At 41.4% G+C, this 22,014-nt stretch overlaps 4 protein-coding genes across 5 annotated transcripts; 2 read left to right on the top strand and 2 right to left on the bottom strand.

Annotated features, from left to right (window-relative positions):
* Positions 1–1,551: 1,551 nt before the first annotated feature.
* trmu (tRNA 5-methylaminomethyl-2-thiouridylate methyltransferase) lies at positions 1,552–6,926 on the bottom strand. 2 transcript variants are annotated; one of them, XM_008292798.1, is made up of 11 exons: positions 6,723–6,926; positions 6,406–6,571; positions 5,346–5,452; positions 5,078–5,200; positions 4,764–4,936; positions 4,607–4,660; positions 4,406–4,472; positions 4,083–4,183; positions 3,572–3,716; positions 3,406–3,488; positions 1,552–3,325 (listed from the first exon to the last, which is right to left on the bottom strand). In XM_008292798.1, the coding sequence occupies exons 1-11, from the start codon at positions 6,802–6,804 to the stop codon at positions 3,176–3,178; spliced, it is 1,251 nt and encodes a 416-aa protein (XP_008291020.1). In that variant the 5' UTR covers positions 6,805–6,926; the 3' UTR covers positions 1,552–3,175. The 2 variants fall into 2 exon arrangements, with proteins under 2 accessions (XP_008291020.1, XP_008291021.1); XM_008292799.1 differs by lacking the exon at positions 3,406–3,488.
* Positions 6,927–7,014: 88 nt separating this feature from the next.
* Positions 7,015–12,858, top strand: LOC103365374 (serine racemase). Its single transcript, XM_008292800.1, has 7 exons — positions 7,015–7,041; positions 10,224–10,401; positions 10,481–10,662; positions 11,869–11,999; positions 12,073–12,221; positions 12,299–12,388; positions 12,480–12,858. Exons 2-7 carry the CDS (start codon positions 10,224–10,226, stop codon positions 12,719–12,721), a joined length of 972 nt encoding a protein of 323 aa, XP_008291022.1. The 5' UTR covers positions 7,015–7,041; the 3' UTR covers positions 12,722–12,858.
* Positions 12,859–13,925: 1,067 nt separating this feature from the next.
* tprkb (Tp53rk binding protein) lies at positions 13,926–16,269 on the bottom strand. The gene is made up of 4 exons (XM_008292797.1): positions 16,026–16,269; positions 15,714–15,836; positions 14,434–14,610; positions 13,926–14,235 (listed from the first exon to the last, which is right to left on the bottom strand). The coding sequence occupies exons 1-4, from the start codon at positions 16,164–16,166 to the stop codon at positions 14,149–14,151; spliced, it is 528 nt and encodes a 175-aa protein (XP_008291019.1). The 5' UTR covers positions 16,167–16,269; the 3' UTR covers positions 13,926–14,148.
* Positions 16,270–16,519: 250 nt separating this feature from the next.
* On the top strand, positions 16,520–22,010 carry alg10 (ALG10 alpha-1,2-mannosyltransferase). The gene is made up of 3 exons (XM_008292796.1): positions 16,520–16,874; positions 18,297–18,494; positions 18,567–22,010. Exons 1-3 carry the CDS (start codon positions 16,710–16,712, stop codon positions 19,626–19,628), a joined length of 1,425 nt encoding a protein of 474 aa, XP_008291018.1. The 5' UTR covers positions 16,520–16,709; the 3' UTR covers positions 19,629–22,010.
* The last annotated feature ends 4 nt before the right edge of the window (positions 22,011–22,014 follow it).

Genomic DNA, 22,014 nt, shown 5'->3' with positions numbered 1-22,014 from the left:
CTCCTCCTGCTCTCCTCCTCAGAGGCTGATTACCATAAACCTGCTGTGTTCCCCCTCCGGGACGCTTTCACGGGGGAGGCTTTTTTTTTTTTTTTTTTCTCATGGAGATTTAGGAAGTGGCACTGACCGGGTGACCAATGCGCGCAAGTGCATTGTTATTCCAATAAGGAGGAGAAGGCTGGGGGAACATTCCCAATGCCAGTTTGAGAGTGGCTCCCTCTTCAACTGTTGTGTTGGAGTAGTTATGAGCAGTGATGGGACATAAAAAAAGACATAAAAGTGGCTGAACCAAGACCTCAAGTCTGCAATTAAAAAAATAAAATAAAAAGTTAAAAAAGTTGCTGCTGAGAGTCACATGTCATCATCCAAATGAGTGTTTCCAGAAAATACATGAAACATTACAGCTCATTACATCTGTTAATTAGTATATATGATTGTGTTCCTCATGGGGACACTTTCTAAAGGTCGGTGTACTCTAAACGTTGCAGGATAAAGGGAAAAAACGGCCCCGTTTTTCCAAACAGGTTTAAAAAACGAAGATAAAATACACAATTTGATCATTTTTGTAGTGAATCAAACTGTTTTTCCTCGTTTTGTTTTTTGAACTTACCTTGTAAGTTATGACCACTGCTTAATGGGTTCCCGGCTAACTTATGGTTCTCCAAAACAGGTCTAAAAACAATCCAAGAACTATAGAATCTGATCTTATTTTTTGAAGGAATCGAACCGTTTTCTTATTCTGCTTTTGGAATTCTCACTGTCACTTAAAAGCACTGCTCAATAGGATCCCAGACAACTTTATCTTCTTCAAAACAGGTTTAGAAAACAACATGAGATGCATAATTTGATCATATTATTCAGCAACCTACCTGTCTCCCCTCTCATTTTTGTTTATGCAACTTTTACTGTCATTCCAAATCGCTGCCTAATGGGATCCAAGAAAATGTTATTGTTCTTCAAAACAGGCTTAAAAACCAACACAAAATCAGAATTTGATCATTTTTCTACTGATTCTAACTTTACTGTCTTGACTTTTTCCTCATTTTGCTTTTGGATCTTCCGCTGTCACTTGAAAGCACGACTAAATGGGAACTTTTTGTCCCATTTTTCCACATTCTTATCAGCGTTTGAACTTTCATGCTCTCTGTAATCCGATCACACTAGGTTTTTTTTTTCTCCCCCTCTTAGAAATAAAAGAAACCCATTTTAAAGCGGGAAGATTCTCAAAAAAAGAAGAAAAAAAAAAGGTGCAAAACGTGATTATTCTGGGAAAACAGACAATCTGCGGATGTCAGACTCCTATAAATAAACAGGGGTCGTGACTCTCATTAGGATTCGTTAAGATCTACAGTGTGTTGTTTGTGTAAAGCCTCCAGAATCATCACAGGCTGAACTGAGGGTTAATCTTGTATAATAGCGCCCCCATGTGGTGAACTAACTTCATACCAACCAACAAACAGCTGCTGCATATTTTACTGAACTTTCCCAAAGATATAACAACTCTGGATGGACTACTAGGGTATGCAGGCAAATGAAAAACGAGTCAACACATCAGATTTTAGGTTTATTTATTCGCTCTTCGACTTCCAGGTTTGTACAATTTGTAATTTGGGAACTCGGATTATCTCCCAGACTGCTGCGAAAGGCACTGGTTTTGTTATTTAAAGGAGTTTCTTGCCACTCTGACGTTTCAAACATAACCATAAACTCACTGTGAGAACAACAGAACATAATGGGAAGTGTATCTTAACTAACTTCGAAATATACTGTATTTTGTTTTTAGTAGAGTTGCAACGATTGTTAAATTAGTTGTCAATTATTACTGTAACTGGCGACCATTCTGATAATCGATTCATCAGCTTGAGCAGCTTTTTTTATGAGAGAAAGGGAAAAATTCTCTAATTCAAGCCTCTTAAATTTGATTATTTTCTGCTTTCTTTCCTCCTTTTTGACAGTAAATTGAAAATCTTTGGTGTGTGGCTCAAAACAAGACACGCAAAGACGTCATCCTGGGCTTCGGAAAACAGTAAACAACATTTTTCACCATTTTATGGAGCAAACAACGAATCAATAAATCGAGCAAATAATCCACAGATTGGTTGACGATAAACATAGTTGCAGCCCGATTTTTTTTCACCATAACTTCACAAAGAAACAGTCTTGTTTTGTGGCATCAATGCAGTGACCAGTGTCTGACAGAAAACCAGCTGGGTTTGAAACGTCGCCACAAAAGAACTGAGGTTTGTATAAGTTCAGGGAAAAAGTAAAAGGAAGACCGGAAGAGTCACGGATACATGAGCAGCATCACAAACAGTAGGAATAAGTGCAGGAAATTAGAAGTTTGTTACCCATCACACGTCATAAATAGAAGAATATTAGAGTTAATTTGACTCTCAGGTGAGTCTGAGTGAACAAAACTTGTAGCCTAGCTGACTGACAACCCTCCAGAACTGGAGTTAGTCACACTTTTCTTATTATTACAATTAAACAGAGCAACTCTAAAGGCTTCAGACTACAGTATCTTTTAAAAACATAAACTACAGGAGACATCAAGGCTGCATATGTTGGCTCAAAGGAGAGAAAAACTCTTTGTTTTCTCCTGATGACACTCCAGCGTGTCTTACACGACAGTTATTTCTAAAAAACACACACTGCACTCCAAAAATGCATAGATCAGATCAAGTGCAACATCATCACAACAGCTGTTTCCCTTAAATAAGCACATTTCAAAGAGCCAGTTCCTGTTTGCGACGAAGCAAACATTAACAGCAGCACGAATTCAATCCAGGAGGTCCAATAAAAACACATGTACTGTTTATTACAGGTAGAATTAGACACCATGTACCTAAAGATGGCAGCTGAGGTGTTGGTACAGATCTGTAAAATCCTCAATTTCAATGTGAGGTTACTTTTAAAGAGTAGACCATCGTATTAGCATCAAATCTCCATCCCAAACACACTTTGGCTGGATAGTGGTGGTTTATCTGAGCACCAAGAAGAAAACCTTATAACACAGACATCGACCCTTTTGTCCTTGTGTTTCAAATACTGTTGTGAACATTTAAAAACTCCTCCATCAGAGGCACCTCTTACAAATACCTGTTTAACAGAGTGTGTATTCTAACCAACAGGGCGCTCTATAGCTAGTGTACCGGACATTTCCTCCACGACCGCCTCAGCTGGTCGGTTCAGGCGTCGGCTGCTCTTTGTGCTGTGCGGCGGCTACCAGGCGCTCTCGGCCCTTCTGGAGCGTGTGTTCGCTGGGGCCCAGCTGGACGATCTTCCCGCTGCCCAGACACTCGTCCCCTTTGTAGAGCACAGCGAACTGGGACAGAAAAAAACTAATTTACACTCCTGTACGGACGATCACGCTGAATTCAGTCAGTCTGGTGTGTTGGCTGTTACCTGTCCGGGTGTCAGAGCTCTGACCGGCTGAGAGAGCGAGATCCACACGGTGCCGTCCATGTTCAGAGTGACCGTGCAGGGAACTGGAAAACACGTAGTCATTGGTGTTCTACGTTTGAATTAAATCTGGTCTTAATAACCAGTTTATGCGTCCTGAAAAACTCACCGAGCGGCATCTGGTGGATGAAGCGGAAGTGACACTCCAACATCTGGGTTCTGACGAGTTCGGGAGGCGGGTCGACCGACAGCCAGTGGAAGCGATCCGTTCGCATCGTGTCGCGGTAAAGATGCGGGTGATTGGTGTCAGGAGCCTGAGTCAATGAGAGGTTTGACGGATTAAGTAAAAGCAAAGATTGTGGTGTTTCACAAGCGACTCCACCCCAAAAAAGTGAGCAAAGTATACGGAAATAATAAATGCAACTGTGCATTTCTTCAAAGGAGAAACAACGCAAAGATGCTGCCTCCTTAAGAGAGTTACATTTTCTGTTTTATGCTGTAAAAATATTTCAAAAATATCTGCAAGTCATAGAAAAATGTACGTTTCAGTGTGAGAGACTGTAAACCTGGGCCTAGAGTTAAGTGTAAAAAAGAAGCTACATGCTTCAGAGTAAGAGACGACTAAAGGCAAGGAAGATTTTATCAATTTCAATTTTTTAAAAAAGGGTACATTTTCTCACCACAAGCACATCTCCAGTAACAATGTCCTTGTCCACCACAAACATGGATTTTTTCAACCCTCCTATTCTCGCCCTCTGGCCCAACGTCAGAGTGAACCAACCTGAATAGACACAATAAAGAAAGAAAATGAAAAGACTACTTCAAGAGTAAATATGAGGATACAGAGGCTGTTAACGCAAAAAAAATAAAATAAAAATACAGAAAACATTCTGTTAACTTCGTGTTTTATGGCCCTTATGTGTAACACAATTAAAGTCACTGTATTCTGTCCATTTGATAACGTATACTTGTAATTTGAGAATGTCAGCAACGACAAACGTACCTCTGTGTTTTCCCAAAACGGTCCCGTCTTCAATGGAGACAAAGTTCCCTGGTTTTGGTTCTAGATACTAAAAATTAAAAGAAAAAAAACAAGTTGTGGAGGTTTATCATTATCTGAGCCAATAAAAAAAAATCAAAGAAAAAGATAAAAGTAAACAAGTGAATTTTGCTGAACTGTTATGTGTAAAGTTTTGCTTCTCACCTCTAAAATGAAGTTTTCAAACTCCCTCTTTCCTATAAAGCAGATTCCCATGCTCTAAAAAACAAAGTTTGATCATTAATTGGGATTATTGTGCATCAAATCACATCATATATAAAATAAACACGTCGTTCTTAACAGCTTTGGGTCTCGTGCACACCTCCTTCTTCTTCAGCACATGGTCAAACCCTGCCTCAGCAGCAATCTTCTTCACAAACTCTTTGGTGAGTCCGGCGAGCGGGAACATGGTTCGTTTCAAGGCTTCTTGTGAGATCTGACTGAGGAAGAAGGTTTGGTCTTTGAGGCGGTCGGCTCCTATGTACAACCTCACAGCTGGTAAAGAATCACAGACAAATGAGTTCAAACAAATATCAAGCAGCGGAAAACAGAGATCAGGAGCACAAGAACAAACCAGGAAAAGAGCTGCAAGTTTTGGCGAATCAAAAAACAACGCAACGACAGTCAGACACTCACGGTTTCTGATCTCAAATCGATCCCTGAACAGTGTGGTAGGTGGAGGTATGTGTGGCTGCTGGAAAACCTCGTCGTCTTCCTGGGACGTCCTGGCGTAGTGGCCCGTTGCCATGGCATCAGCGCCTACACCAACAGCAGCAAAACAATCATCAAATTTCTTATTTAACAAGTCTTCTGTTCTCGATTCTGGCTTCTGCTTAAAAAGTTACAAACAAATTAAATAAAGGTTCAGCAGCAGAGTGATTTCGCTGTTTGATCAGCAACGTACCCAGAGTGTCGATGGCGTACTTGTGGAAATGGTTGAATTTGATGTGTTTGTTGCAGATGATATCTGGGTTTGGTGTCCCGCCCTTCTCGTACTCCTTCAACAGATTACTGCAGACGGAAGAAGACAGATGTACAGTGGTGGAAGAAATATACGAATCATTTCCAAAGCCAAAGTTCTGATGCAGCAATGTCAAACTATTCCACTACAAGTTAAAGTCATGCACAAAAATAACCACTTTTTAACAATTACCACAGCAGTGATTTGCTGTTATTGCTTTTTTGAAATACTTTACATCCAGTTGTGACACACAGGGACACTAGACATATCTGACATGTTGTGTGATGAACTATATGAGAGGAAACAAGAAAAGACCAGCTCCGGATTGACAATTCTGTTCTCAGTTTTTCTCTAAATCCTTGAGTTTTGCTGACATTTTGGATGATCGGGACATTTACTGAAATGTAACCATGTGAGAAGTTTAGGCACACTTGTATGTATGAGCATTTAAGTAGTAGTGTAAGAATGAGAAACCCTTTTTATTTGCTTCTGTTTTCTTGTGGTGTTGTTTAGGAGCCAAAGCCTGTCCTTTTATAAACCTTTGTTTTTATTTATTAGCAAACTTTTAGGATGGAAACAGGTGTTTTGCTAGTTTTTTCAGTCATTGTTCAACTCCTAAACAGAATAAATCTACTTTTCTGAACAGTAATTTATCGTGGAGCTGGACTTTCTTGGCCATGCCACATGTTAAATCCATTTTTTCTGTAGACTCACCTTGAACCCAGAGCAACCATCCTTTTTAAAAACGGTTTAAAATCTTCATTTTCAGAGTTACGAAAGCCGTCAGACAAATGTAGCTGAGTAAAAAGTCCAATATTTTCCTTTGAAAAGTTGTGAAGGGGATTTATAAAGTCGATGAGAAATGATGGAGATGGAAACACTTAAGTAAAACAGAAGTACCTCAAATCAATGATATGAGTGGATGTGCATAGTTCATTCAAATCACTACAGATGTGACTTTAACACTAATCATTGGCTCCTAATTTTAATATGGTGGTCATACCTGAAAACGTCATGCCAGTACTCCTTGACATAGGACACCTGATGGAAGGGGATGTCCAGGCTCTGACAGACTCTGTAGGCGTCCTCACAGTCCCTCTCTGTAGCACAGGTCCCACTCTCATCCAGAGAGTCCCAGTTCTTCATGAACACTCCTGTCACACTGTAACCTTCACAAACAGACACCAAATCAAAAACTTTAATTTACTAACTGAGCACAGAAGCATAATATTTAGCCTTTTTAGCATATTTCCTCCCTCGGGTAGACTGATTTATGGCTGCTCAGCATGGACAGGTGACTCCAGGTGTGACTTTCCTCACCTCTTCTCTTCAGCAGTAAAGCCGCTACAGAGCTGTCCACGCCGCCGGACATGGCGCACACGACGTGCCGCATCAAACCCATGTTTTTCAATTATAACACTCTCAACTGACACGTTTTTCTTCTTATGTAACACACAAAAATGTGGCTAACTGCTCCCCATTGCCACTCACAAGCGCCGCCATTTTTACGGTCCGGGGAGGAAAAGCGTCCGACCTGAAACGCGCTCTGAACCGGAACCTTTAAGCAGCTGGGAGCCGCAAACGCCGGAGCACCGTAAACATCACGGAGCGGCAGAATAACAGGCAGACAAATAATAAGGTGAGGGGGAAATAGTCCTAACGCACGAAACATGTGTTTTTGGTTCATTTAAAGCTTGTTTTTTGTTTTTTTGTAAAGAACAGGCTCGACGTTTAGCTCTCTATAATAAATGTGGACTTGGTGGACTCCGCTTATGTTCACTGCTGCTGTCCAAAGTTTGCGTCTCAGGAAAAGGGAAATTGGACTTATTACAGCGCTGAGCGACTTATTCTCTATTTATCCCACATTTTAATTACATAAAACCGTGGGAGACATTTTAAGTTAATCTTTTATAATGACTAAAACCAACTTTTTGTCTTCTTTTGTCTGTTGCAGTAAAGCAAAATTCACTGCTTTATTTATTCATTTATTTATTTGCATCTGCACTAACATACAAGAGGTCCAATTTAAAACCATTATACAGACTGGTCAAATTCTGAATACATTTTGCCAAAGGGCTATGGACTCTTTAAAACACACCTACTGAAAACCTTTGTATTTGTGAAATGGAAATTCACTCCTTTTTTCCTTTAACACTTGGACTATATTAGGGCCGCAAGGTGGCGCAGTGGTTAGCACTGTTGCCTCACAGCAAGAAGGTTGCTGGTTCACGTCCCAGTGAGCGTTTGCATGTGGAGTCTCCATGTTCTCCCCGTGCAGCGTGGGTTCTCTCCGGGTTCTCCGGCTTCCTCCCACACAGTCCAAAAGCATGTTGAGGTTAATTGGTGATTCTAAATTGTCCGTAGGTGTGAATGTGAGTGTGCTTGGTTGTCTGTCTCTAAGTGTAGCCCTGTGATAGACTGGTGACCTGTCCAGGGTGTCCCCTGCCTTCACCCTGAGTCAGCTGGGATAGACTCCAGCCCCCCATGACCCTAATGAGGATTAAGTGGTGTATACTTAATGGATGGATGGACTACATTAGACGAAGCCCAGATCTAAAATGACCAGACACTGACCAGTCAAATCTGGGCTGGATTCTCTCAGAGAGGCTGGTGAGCCTTCAAAACACAGTCTTACAGTATATTTTTCAATATTTTTATTTCTTTGCAGATAGACAACATTAGACCAGGTGCCCACCCTAAACCATTATATTTAGATGGGTCAAGTCTGGACTAGATTGTTCCACTTTTATAAAACACAATCTCTGATTTGTGAAATCTTTATTTTATTTATAAAAATGTACAAAGGGGTGATTGCACTGCTTCTTTTGCATCCAGACCGCATTAAACCAGGTTCAGATCTAAAACCACTACACTTAGCTGAGTTAAATCTAGACTAGATCTTGGTTAGATGAGGGCTACATCTGAAAGGATTTTTAAAAAGCAGTAAAGGGAGGTCCTTTATTGCATTTTTGCAAATAGCAGGAAGGCTTCACAAACCGGAGCCTGTGATTCATCGACACTTTAGCTTCACTGGCAAAACCGTCTATATGCAGCGCCCTCTATAATTATTGGCGCCCCTGGTTAAGATGTGTTAAAAGCCTTAAAATAAATTCAATCTCTATTGCAGAAGCATCCTCTCACACTGAAATTTGTAGAAAAATGTGACCTTCAACTCAAATGAATTTTAAGGGGAATCAAAAAAAATCCCAGACGAAGAAATAATTATTTTTCATAAAATTTCACAATTATTGGCACCTCCAACAATTCCTAGGAAATAAATGTAACTGAAGTATTTCTCTCATTTCTACAGTCGTTTACAAAGTTGATCAGAGTATCTAGGAACATTTAATTAGTAATTCATCGCTTCCCGTTTCCCTGGGGTATAAATATGATGTGACACAGAGGCCATTTCTCTTATCCGCTCTTCGACATGGCAAAGACAAAGGAACACATCGTTCAAGTCAGGCAGATGTGTGTTGACCTTCACAAGTCAGGTCACGGGTACAAGAAAATATCCACTCGCCTGCACCTGTCCGTGTCTACTGTCAGAGGAATCATTAAGAAGTTTAAAACGACTGGAACAGTGGTCAACAAGCCTGGACGAGGACGCAAGGTTGTTTTGCCACCAGGCGCAGTGAGGAGGATGGTAAGAGCAATGAAAGGTTCTCCAAAGCTCACTGTTAAAGAATTGCAACAAATGGCAGCGTCTTGGGGTCACAAAGTCTCCAAAACAACCATCTACATGCCAACAAGCTGTTTGGGAGGCGTGCATGGAAAAAAAACCTTTTCTCACTTGCAATCATAAACGCAAACATCTGGAGTTCGCTAAACAGCTTTTTGGCAACAAACACTCCAAGTGGATCTGGCGGAACACAAAAGATGAGTATGCAGAAAAGCACCTCATGCCCACCGTGAAGTATGGAGGAGGATCCGTGATGCTGTGGGCCTGTTTCTCTTCCAGAGGGAACCCTGTTAGGGTGCATGGCATCACGACCGCTTTGAAATACCAGGACAGTTTAAATCAAAATCTGGTGGCCTCTGCACGAAAGCTGAAGATGGGTCGTCACTGGGTCTTTCAGCAAGATGATGACCCTCAACATGTGGCTAAACTACACAGAAATGGTTCACCAGACACAGAATCAAGGTCCTCCCATGGCCATCTCAGCCCCCAGACCTCAACCCCCATTGAAAACCTGTGGAGTGAGCTGAAGAGGAGAGGACCCAGGTCGCTGGATGATGTAGAAAGATTGTGCAAAGAGGAGTGATCAAAGATCCCTCTTTCTGTATTCTCCCATCTTGAGAAACATAATAGGAGAAGATTCGGTGCTGTTTGGTTGGCAAAAGGGGGGTTGTACAAAGTATTAACATCACGGGTGATAATAATTGTGGCACACATGATTTGATGTAAAAGAATTAATTTTTAATGTGGGATTTTTTTCACACTGAATAAATGCACTTGAATTAAAGGTTGAATTTTCCTCTTTTTTTTCATTGTGGTCCTATATTATTGAGAAAAGAACTGAATTTAGTAGAAGCTAAAGAACACATCTTAACCAGGGGTGCCAATAATTATGGAGGGCGCTGTATATTGGTTTTAAAAATGAGAAATCTAACTTTTTTTGTTTTTCAATGGAGATTTTACAAACTTGAAAGTGGGTTTCAAACAGAAGTAGGATTTATCTAATAATAGTACAATTGGGTTCCCTTTAACTTTTCCCTTAACTATCAAATAGGAGGCTAACTTAGATTTTTTATTTTTTTTTTGTGAGACTGAAATGCTTCCTACACAACATAAATGATGCTTGTGTGTTTCTGATACAGATGGCTGAAGTTTCTGCAGACGCCGTCACTCTGGATCTGTTGCGAGAAGCCAGAGAGACGGTGAGGAGCAGCCCGCTGGGTGTCATCAACACGCCCGTGATCGCCTGGTGCCAGACCACCCTGCCTCTCAGCATCAGCTGCAACATCCACATCAAACTGGAAAACATGCAGAGAACCGGTTGGTTGATTCAGCACTGGCAGTGTCACGCAACAGCGTCTCGCCGTTCTGCACTGATTTGGTGTTTTTTGAATGACAGGGTCCTTTAAGATCAGAGGGGTGGCCAATCAGTTCGCCAGGAGGCCGAGTGGGGGACATTTTGTCACCATGTCTGCAGGAAACTATGGGAAGTCTTTTGCATACGCATCGAAACACTACGGGTCGAAGGGCAAGGTGGTGATGCCAGAAACTGCCCCAGAGTCCAGATCCATCCTCATTCAGGTCAGAGGTCTGAAAAACACAGTTCCTGATTTGTGAAACCTGTTGTAATTGTGAAAATGCAAAATAATGAAGATTTTGCATCCGTGATCACTTTAGACCAAGTCAACGTCTAAAACTGCTGCATACAGACATATACAGGTAAAATCTGTACTAGGGTTCCCTACAGAGACAGAAGAGTTTATAGAACACACTCCCTGAATTTCCCTTTTTTTTGTACAGAGACCACATTAGATCAAATCCAGATCCAAAATAACTCTGTTTAGGCTGTTTAAAGCTGAACTATGTTGTCTCACAGTGGCTACAGACTCTTAAAGACACATTTTCTGATTTGTGAAACCTTTATTATAGTTGTGAAAATGCAAAAAAGAAGATTTCACTACCGGGACAAATAAAACCAGATCCAGATCTAAAATTTTTTTATATGTAGACTGGACTAAATTATACCAAAGAAGCTAAAGAGCCTATAACGCACAGTTTCGAAACGCAAAAAGAAGGTTGGACGTCACCTGCCACCTGACTAGTGATGTTAATGAATAATAATTAATCGATTAATTTCCATTAATAATCACCTGATTAAAAATACATCAACGAAAAAGGGAGAAAACAATTTTACATTAGCTGTAGTACCTGGTTGCGCCACCAGGTGGAGCCTCTTGTTGTTTAATACTGTAGCAACCAGAGGAGGCCATAGCTCAGACTATGAGCAGTTCCATGTTGGCAAACAGAGAGCAGTGAGGATGTTTAGCTAGCAACGAGCACCATGACAAAGACTCCTGTGACATTTAATAGGCTCCAGCTAACTCGCGATGAAGAAAATTCTTGCAAATTTTTATCCGTACATCCGACTGAAAAAGAAACAACTTTTGAGAGTTCCATACAGAGGTAGAAGTTATTTGTGTTTCCTAGGATGTTGATTGTCATTGTTACGACTTTGTTTATGTGAACAAAAAAAGTACTGGCACTACCTTTAAGTACCCAAACACAGAAAACCAGATACTGTATGTTACATTAGTATAACTATTCTACATGTAATCAGATTATTGCTGCATCAGAAACGAGCCCGGCATGATTTAAAGTCACATTTCTGAAATCAGAAAACTTACATCATTGCAAAACGTGAACTGCTGTAGCTATGTGTCAACATTTTCAATAAATTCAACTCCGACGTTGCTCTACGAGTTGATATTTGGTCATTCTTGTCCTCAGAGTTTTGGCGTGGAGGTGGAGCGAGTCCCGACTTCCTGCCTGATGAACGTGGTGAACCGTTGCGTCCAGGAGGACAACATGACCTTCCTGCACTCCTACGACGACCTGGATCTAATCGCAGGACATGCCAGGTGCGCTCACGGCTGAAAGTGGATTCACACGTGCTGATGCTGATTTTTTTAAATCTCACTTTCATGTGTGCAGCCTCGGTATGGAGCTGCTGGAGGTGGTGCCTGAGCCTGATGTGGTGGTGGTGTGCTGCGGAGGAGGAGGGCTGCTGGCCGGAGTAGCTGCTGCCATCAAACTGTCGGGCTGCGATGACACCAGGATCTACGGCGTGGAGCCAGAAGGAGGTAAAACCTCACCAACGGCACCTTCTGTAAAACTTGCACAGGATTTGCTGTGAGTTTGTGTCTCTGTTCAAACTCAGCCTGCACGATGTACAAGAGCTTCATCGAGAAGAAGCCAGTGGGGATGGACGCCAAGAGCATTGCTTCGGGCCTCGCACCACCTTTTGCAGGTACAACCAACATCTGCTCTCTTGCTTTTAGACACTGAAAAACGAACTCTTCTTGTTGCTGAACTGACTCTCCCTTTTCTCTGCATCCCAGGCAGGCTGCCCTTCGAGCTGTGCCGGCGCTACGTGGAGGAGATCGTCCTGGTCAGCGATGAGGAGATCAAGGCAGCGGTGTCCACGCTCTACAGATCCGGGCTCGTGGTCGAACCGTCGGGCTCTGCTGCCTTTGCTGCCGTTGTTAACAACAAGATACCTCGGCTGGAGGGCAAGAACGTCGTGTGCATCCTCAGCGGAGGGAACATCGGGAAAGACGAGCTCGCTAACTTTCCAAACTGACAAATTCACACGACTGTGATGTGATTTCCTGCAAGTCTGTGCCAACGTGACTTTCCTTTTTCCCCACATAATTGGACATTTTGGTAGTAAAACACACTGTTATAAGCTATTTGGAGGGGTGAACTACAATGCAAGATTAATGGCTTTTTGCCGTTGTAGCTTTAGTTCATAATCTGTCCATTTTGTGGGAAAAATAATCAAAAGATGCTTCTCCCTCTTTTATGTGAACGTGCAAAGAGTCTAAAACGGAAACCTCGTAAACAAAGAAAGCTGATAACCACCATCATGTTGCCCATTTTCTGTTTTGGGTTTCAGGTTTTGTTAAGCCAGCTAACAGAAAGAAAGCCTAGCTATGTTAAACCTGCTTTGTAGTGCACCTCTCGGGTCTTCTAATTTGGTAAAACATACTTGTTTCAAATGTAGAAATGAATCATGATGGAGTTTATCTACGAGCTTTGAAAGACCTTTTCACAAATTTTCAGTGACTAACTCTCGTAAGAAACCTTTAAAGTGCAACAAATCAAGCAGAAACATTTCAGTGTAATTTTCCTTCGTGTATGCAGATTCAGTCTCTTGATTATAATACTGCCTTGATTATATTAAGTATGCAGGTGAAAATGAACTGAAACAATGAGTGTATTGAGAATGAGAGTAAACATCCAAGTTATGTGATGCTTTGACATTTTTCTACTTTCAAATGTTAAAGTTCATTAAACTTGAGATGAAAAACAGCTCAAGTGTCAAAGAACAAAGCAGAGACCTGTCCAAAGCCACATTTCAATGTTTTAGACAACCAGTGCATTTATTATTCTTGTCTTCCGAGGCTGACAGTGTTTGGCTTCATTTGAGATCTTTCATGTCAGTGCTGTGGATGTGGGACGTTATTTTTTTAATCCTCTGGAGAGCTTGCTAATATTTGGCCCAAAGCACTTGGAATTCATTATTCAGCACTGCTGGCATGAGACCAGCTTTACATCACTGTCTCCCTACTGTCAAACCGCTGAGAGCCCACCTTCGGCTTTCTGAGCCAAAAATAACTGTCACAGAAAAAGATCAAAGGAGCGACAAACATGAAAAGTTGCTGTTGGAACTCTGCAGGAACTTCCCCGACTGCCTCTGAAACTTTTCCTACACGTGTCGCTGTCTAATAATGATGGAGAACTGATAAAAACAAGATAAAATAATGACAGGTTCACGCAAAGAGTTATGAAAAATAAGATATATTTTGCTCTGCTGGGAGCTCAGTATACATGAAGCATGAATTTAGCTGGAGTTGACAGATTTGACTGCAAGATGGACAATGGTTGCAGGAGGCTTTTAACTTTAGAGTGTATTAAAAACAGTAAACCCATTCTTAATGTCTTAACAGAAATACAACAAGCTTTCCTTGAGAATGTGTCAGTTTTATGTCCTTACATCTGACGGCGCTACATGACGTCCTTGGTGGCCATTCTGCAGATAACTGCGTCAAGCAGAGTCCCACATTTGTCTTCCTGAGGAGCGACTTTGTAAAGCTGAAAAAAGGGAATAAGATTTAGAAAAATGCTCCTTAAATCCATCAAGTAATATGTAAACAAACGCTTAGATGTAATAGACGAATAATTTTATCACCGTTTTATCTGCAACCTGCATCTTAAACATCTTATTTAAAACATTTTTTTTAAATATCCACACATGGAATGAGTGACATAAATAAAAGCAAAAGTAGGAACCTTTTTGATCTTGGCAGAGTCCGACAACGAGGAAACATCCTCCGCTGGAACCTGCCGTCCGTCCACTCTGGCTGTGACGTCTGACAGAAGCTGCACCTCGTCCTTCTTGTGGACCACAACAACCATGACGGACTCATCTCCATCCGAGATCCCAAATCTTTTGAAGGCCTCCGAGATCTGTATGAGTGAACCATATGAAAAGTTTACAAGTAGATCTATCGTCAGTATCCAGCCAGAGAAAGTTAAAGGCTTGCACGTTGTGTGCAAAGAAACACTTTCAATTCTAGATAGGCAACAGCACAATTTAACATTAAAGCATGACAGTGATGATACTAATGTCTCTATAATAAAGTCTGATTTGTTCAGAACGTAAATGAGCAGTAACATAAAAAGTCACCTGGATCAGGGCTGAACAATTTTTCAAATCAAAGTTAATTAAGTTGATTTCAGAATGTGCAATACTCGATGCTTCTCTTAAACCACGAATGACCGACCTGTTCCAGTGTCACAGATATTTAGAGAAAAAGTCCTGTTTTTTTTCTAATTTGAATTATTTTATTTTTTATTAGTACTACACACATTTCAATATATCATTTTACAATGTAATGCATACATGTTTAAAGCAATTTATATCTCGAAGATCTCATCCTCGCATTAGAATATGGAGCAGTTAATATTTTCATGGCGTCTTGTATGGTAATGATTTATCATGTCTGAAATCTATTACGCAACCAGACAGTCCAACATTATTTGCATAGCACCAAAGCAGAATGCATGTTTTAAAGTGCCTTATAAAACAAAATGAAGAAAAAAAAATACCAATTTAAAAAAATCTCTATCGGTAAGATTCTAACCAGTTCAAAACAGAACACGAGAGTCATATCAGACAGTATAAGGCCGCACTTAAATCAAGGAGTTTTGATGTAAAGGGTGTTTTCATATTTATATCGAACCAGAGCTGCTTCAGTACTATTCACTTGAAAAAACATTAAACTAAAATGTTACTGCAAATCACTACATACCTCAGGAAAAAAAAAATCACAATTAAATGTTCCTCCCAAATCATTCAGCCCCAGTCTGCACAGCAATTAAGAGATGTACCATGCTGTTTGATACTTTGGCCAAGAGAAAGCACAAATACATATATTAAAAAAAGAAAATAAAAAATGGGCCTAATGTTGAACCTTGTGGTACACCGCAGATGATGTTGAGCTGGATGTGTCATTATTTATGGTGACTGAGCAGGAAAGAACAAAACCAGCACAGTTCATGTTACTTACATTATTAGTAGGTGACAGGTTGAAGATGATCTCTGAGTAGAGACTCCTGGTTTTCATTTTTCCAATTGTCTGTAAATGAACCGCTTTGTTGGCAGCTACCAGCACTTGCAAAGGATCCACCAGCTGGGAATGAAAACAAAGTGTGATAAAGTAAATGAAGTTATGCTTGAATGAAATACCTGAGCAGTTCCAGGTTTTATGTACCTGCTCCTGTTGTTTTTTAAGGGAAATATCACGAGTATTAGCTAATAACTACACAATACAACACAGAGACAAAAGAAAAGCTAAAACCAACATTAAAAAGCTGCTCACCATAGTTGGGTTGATCAAAGCCCCACTTATTTTACCCTCGACGGCACTTTGTCGTAACTCTGCCGCATTTTTAACCTCTTTGAAAAGCATTTGAGTCACTCTGTGGCCGGGAAAAAGCTCCAGGTCTTGTGTTAGATTCATGTTGAAATTTATAAACCAAACAAATCCAAGAAAATCACAAAACAATTAGCAGCTAGCGCCCTGCTTCACGTGAGGTCTGCGCACGACGGGGGAACCATAACAGTGTGACACCGCTTGACAGGAAATGTCCTTGCGGGGGAAAAAAAAAAAAAAAAAAGTTGGAGAAATGTTTTTTAAACAAAATTTATTAATCTTATCTACTACAATGAATCATGTGTTTTTTTTATGGTAATTAATATTTTATTTCAAAAAATATACAAGGCGAAAGTCTTTAGCACAACCCCGGAACTAATGCTTGCACAAGAGTTTCCGTTCCGAGTGTTTTTCCAAAGCGCACCGCCAGCTGTCAAAAATCAAAACTCTTCCGTTTAGCTACACTGAACAGATAACAGCCAGTTTCTCTCTGAATTCAAACAGTTTGATCGCTTAAATGCGGGAATTTAATCGCTATGCGTGATACACACCCGCACGACAGCTAGTTTTGGGACTGAATTCACTTGACGTCGGTGTTTTTTTTGTTTTGTTTTTGTTTCCTCGTCAAACATGGAGAAATTTGAAGGCTACATCTTCACTGCTCTCTGCAGCACCAACTTCTTGGTATCCTGCCTGCTGTTCTCCAAAGTTACCCGGGAGCAGAGGGAACCGTACATGGACGAGATTTTTCACGTCCCCCAGGCTCAGAAGTACTGCCACGGGAAGTTCAACGAGGTAAAGTGGGTTTCTCCATTTCACGGTAGCCATCAAAGTGTCATTGTGAGGCGGATTAAGGTCTAGCTAACAGCCAGGCTTTTGTCATGGAACTAAACGATGAGGCAGCTTGGAGAGGCTTTAATCTCCACGTCGGACATATAGAGTGGCTTTAGTCAGGGGTTGTGGTGTTTCACGTCGTCCAGCTTTGACGAGAACAAGTCAGGAAAGTGAAGCTTAAAGGATCAAACGAGAGTTTTATTTCCTCTTTAATGTCCTTTCTAATCCCGTAAACCTTTACATTACTAATGACTCTGTAATGTATACAATCGAACACAACAAATGGGTTAAATAAATAGTGTGTTGACCCATATTGTGCCCCTTCTGAGCAAATTAATGACAGTCCTACATGTCTCCAGAATGTGTTTGTAGCCTAAAACAAATTCAAAATGATTAATTTCTCCATCACTATATAACTCCTGGTTTTAGTGTCTGTAGCTTTAAATGCAGCTGAGCAGCAGCTGTCCACGTCCCCTTCAGGAAGAAGACTTGTGACTGGCAGCCCAGAGCAAAACAACTGATTGTACAGCAGCACCTGTGAATGAGTGTGTGACACCATAAGTTTCTATCACCTACAACATTCTGCCTGTGCGTTCATTTTGTATGGAAATATCACAGATTTAAGATAAACTTCAATGATCCCTTGTTGGAGAAATTCACAGCTCAGTTTCACAGCATTCGCAGCACAGTTGTTGTGTTTAACTTGTGTATAATGTGAGTACGTCAGACAACACTGTGGTTATAAAATCAGTAATTCAGTGATGAGGAGCCGCAGTTTGGAACTGGTTCTGAAGTGACTGCTGGTTAGCATGTATTCTTAGCATAGCATGAATGAGCAGAAGCACTTCATATTCTCACATTGTTTATTTAACACCTTCAAGACATACAACACATAGTAAAAATAGTTTTTCACCATGCAGGACCTTTTTAAGAAGCTCAGGATTCTGACTTCCCCCCCTAAATTGTTGCCAGACCAATTAATCAATTCTGAAAATAGTTTGTGAATGATTGATAATTGATTAGTCACTGCATCACGACACTGAAACTCATACTCATAAATGATAACAAAGCATGTCCACCTACAGAGAAACCACGATGCACCACGGCATCCCTGCCAACAGATGGAGCTATTGAGTTACTATCAACCTCACAATTATGAGCTAAACAACACTCGCTCCTCAAATTGCAGGAATCCTGAACCTCTGCAAATCAGTTGGTCTGGATTTTGATTGTGTAAAGATCCCTGTTTTGCAACACAGACTAGCCTGAAGACACCATTTGACCTACAGAAGACTTAATGCGACTTTTTTCACACATCAAGCAAACATATCTTGATGTATAAAATGTTTAAACGCCCCTTTAACTCGGCTGAAACTTGTGCAGTGGGACCCGATGATCACCACGCTGCCAGGCCTTTACCTCGCCTCCGTGGGAGTCATCAAGCCTGTGGTGTGGCTCGCTGACCTGACCGGCGAGGTGGTGTGTTCCACGGCCATGCTGCGCTTCATCAACCTGCTGTTCAACTGCGGCAACCTTTACCTGATCTACCTGCTCATCTGCAAGCTGCACCTCAGGGAGAAGGTAAGACGGGACGATGAAGTTGATAACACTCTTGTTTGTCATTTTTCTAAGGTGGCATTACTTCTCTTCCAGAATCGAACAACGTCACGTCGAGTCCTCTCAGCGTTGTCTCTCTCCACCTTCCCTGTGCTCTACTTCTTCAACTTCCTCTACTACACCGACGCCGGATCTACTTTCTTCATCCTCTTCACCTACCTCATGACGCTCTACGGCTGCCACAAGGCCGCTGCGCTCCTCGGCGTCTGCTCCGTGCTCTTCCGCCAGACCAACATCATCTGGGTGGCGTTCTGCGCCGGCACCCTGGTGGCCGCCAAGATGGACGAGGCCTGGAGGGTGGAGCACTCGAAAAAGAGGGATGAGAAGTCTCCGCCGTCGCAGGTTCCTCTGTCGCTTAGTGGAGCCAAGAAGATCATCCTTTTCACCCTGGAGTTCCTCACCTCTCCAAATCACGTGAAGGCCGTGCTGCTGGTGGCGTGGCCTTACGCAGCGGTGGGCGTTGGTTTCCTGGCGTTCGTGTTGCTGAATGATGGGATCGTGGTCGGCGACAGGACGAGCCACGAGGCCTGCCTGAACTTCCCACAGCTCTTTTATTTCTTCTGCTTCTCCCTGTTCTTCTCCCTCCCCGTCTCGCTGTGTTACCACCGCGTCCTCCGCTTCCTGCAGGCTATGAAGAAGCAACCTGTCTTCTTCCTCTTCGTCACCGGCGTCTCTTTGCTCCTGATTTGGAAGTTCACCTTCGTGCACAAGTACCTGCTGGCAGACAACCGCCACTTCCCCTTCTACGTGTGGAAAAAACTCTTCCAGAGGCACGAGCTGGTGCGCTTCCTCCTCGTCCCGGCGTACGTCTTCGCCGGGTGGAACTTCCTGGACTCCTTCAAGTCGCGCTCGCTCTTCTGGAGCTTGGCCTTCCTGGCGTGCCTCCTGGCCGCCACGGTCCCCCAGAAGCTCCTGGAGTTCAGGTACTTCATCGTTCCGTACCTGATGTACCGCCTCCACATGCCTCTGCCCTCGCTTCCCAGACTCGTTGTGGAGTTCCTGCTGTACACGGCCGTGAACGCTGCCACTATTTACATCTTCATCACCAAGACCTTCCGCTGGCCGGACAGCACAGCTACGCAAAGGTTCATGTGGTGAAGAAGAGAGGATTGTGTTTTTTTGATAAGGATTTTCTCTTTACTCCGACAACAAAGCAAAGCCTGTGTTACATCAAACAAAAATGGCACTTCGGAGTATTTTCATTGTTTGGTTTGGTGTATTATAGAGGAATTAGGGGTCGACCAATCGTCTGATCCGATATTATCCCCAATACTTGCCAATTTATTCGAGCCAGAAACTGTAAAAACAAAGAGAATCATTAGATTTTGAACTTTCCAATTGACCTTGATTGTCGTATCTGTGAAGCACCATTCCATTGTAAAAATAACCAAAAAAGAAAAATAAATCTGTGTTCCTCAGTGCAACCATGAAGCCATCAGTGACTCAGTTGTGACCAACAGTCATGAGACTAAAAGAAATCAGGGACTTTAAGCTGAAAAGGGTTGAACTGCAGGCAGTGTTTACACAGAGCAGATAGAAAACAAGAGTGGAAACAAATACAAATGTAGAAATTGAAACATCTAAAGTATGTGGCGTGTCCATTTTTTCCTGTAATGGTACCACCTGTGGGCACTTGGGCGGTGTTGTTAATGCAGTTTTTTTTTTTTTGCACAATAACTAATCAAAGATATTCGACTTCAATTTTCTATTTTTTCAAGATTTATAGCATTATACACAGAATAAGACTTCTGTTTCTGAGTTCTCTCCACTTCTAGCCATGCCTGTGCTGTTTCAGTAGAGGTGCAGGACTTTATATTGCAGCGAAAAATGAGCCCACAGTGAGTAAAAACTGTCGGATTGGTTAAACACCACGATAGGATACCAACACTGAACGATAATAGAAGAGGAAGAAGAAGAAATAGATGCTGGTGCAAGTTTGTGTTGAATTAAAAATACGTACAACATATAAACAATGGTATTTAAACTAAGTTTGTGTTATTCGAAGGTTTCATTCTAACCACAGATGTACATCAGCTGCTCAAATTATTAGTCGCTCTCCTTGAGTACTCATAATCGGTATCAGCGACAAAACACCACATTGGTCGACCCCGAATAGAGATGAAGGTAATTTCTACTGGGGGTCAGTTCATGTTTCAAATACAGAAATGAAAAACTTGAGATGCTAATGTTTTTTTTTAGGGTTGAATTCAGTTTTTCACTGACAAACTCTATGAACCCTGAACAAGTCCTGCCTGTTACCGTGAATCAGTTTAGAACTACAAGAAAACGACGAGAATAGTAATTTAAACGCCCTAAAAACTCATGTCTGTGTGTTATAGTCGCATATTTAGATTGTTTTTTTCCCGTTAAAATAAGAACCTTCCTGCCTTAAACTGGCTTAAATGGACATTTTTTAACACCGTTGCTTCCTTTTGTATGATTTCCGAAGTCCCCGCCTCTTTGTACAATCGCCCCGCCTCGCTAACTGCAGCTCAGCACACCAGCTCACCTTCGATTCTGCTCTGTAAAACTAGTCTGTGCTACACAATGGAAAGTTGAATTATTGGAAGAATTGAGGGGAACTTGTTCGAACAGGAGACCAATTCTGCAGAAGGGTTTGTTTTTTTTAGCTTCTATAAAATACTGTATGTATATAAAAATATACATGTGTACTACATTTTCACTGGAGGGGGGTCTTAAGTAGAAAGTCTTGTAAAATCATTGGTCTCAATCATTTGTTTCAAAGAGAATTTACTGTATATAAAAGTTGTTTCTACCTAAACTGTGTAATTTTGACATTTTCTGTGAATCGAGAAAATCGTGTTTGAGTTTTCTTATGGATTCTTTTTTTCTTACTATAAAAGTACAAAGTCCTGCGGATCACATTGTGGAGATACAACTGCTCACACAAGCTGTAAATATGATGACAGAGACCAAACTAGCCATATCGCTCAGAGTTCTACTGTATGATGAAGCTGAGGGACGACTCAAGTTTTGGATTTTTTTTTTTTGCCAGTGAAGAACACTGATGGACACATTTAACTCTGACGGGACCATTTAAAGATCTGTTTCGCGTTTCTACCTTGATTTGTACTTTGACGAAGCCATACGGATCCACTGGAGGAGATTTGTCTTGTGAAGTTTATTTTTTGTACTTTGTGATGCCTTCTGTATTTCCCCTTATCTGTATGCTTGTATTTTTTGGTTGTTTTTTTCCTGCGCAGATGCTTAAGATTTAATTATGCAGCAGATCTGAACCCAGACAAAACCTGGTTGCATTGGTTTGTGAGTTTAAGTGATGAAATTGAGCAAACTTTTTTTGGGAGTTTATAATTTCAGACTTCCTGTTTTCACATCAAATACGTCTGAATTCTGTCCAGTTCTGTTGCTGTGTTTACCTCTGTGGTCTTGTGTTCCACCCAGCTGTATGTTTACTGCTTCCATGTTGACACAACCTTGGAATAAAATGTCTTCAATTGAGTCT

Source organism: Stegastes partitus, unplaced genomic scaffold (genome assembly GCF_000690725.1).
Source record: "Stegastes partitus isolate 25-593 unplaced genomic scaffold, Stegastes_partitus-1.0.2 Scaffold833, whole genome shotgun sequence".
Lineage (NCBI taxonomy): Eukaryota > Metazoa > Chordata > Actinopteri > Pomacentridae > Stegastes > Stegastes partitus.
The sequence above is the reverse complement of the archived record's forward strand: the minus strand, read 5'-3'. Positions and strand labels throughout refer to the sequence as shown.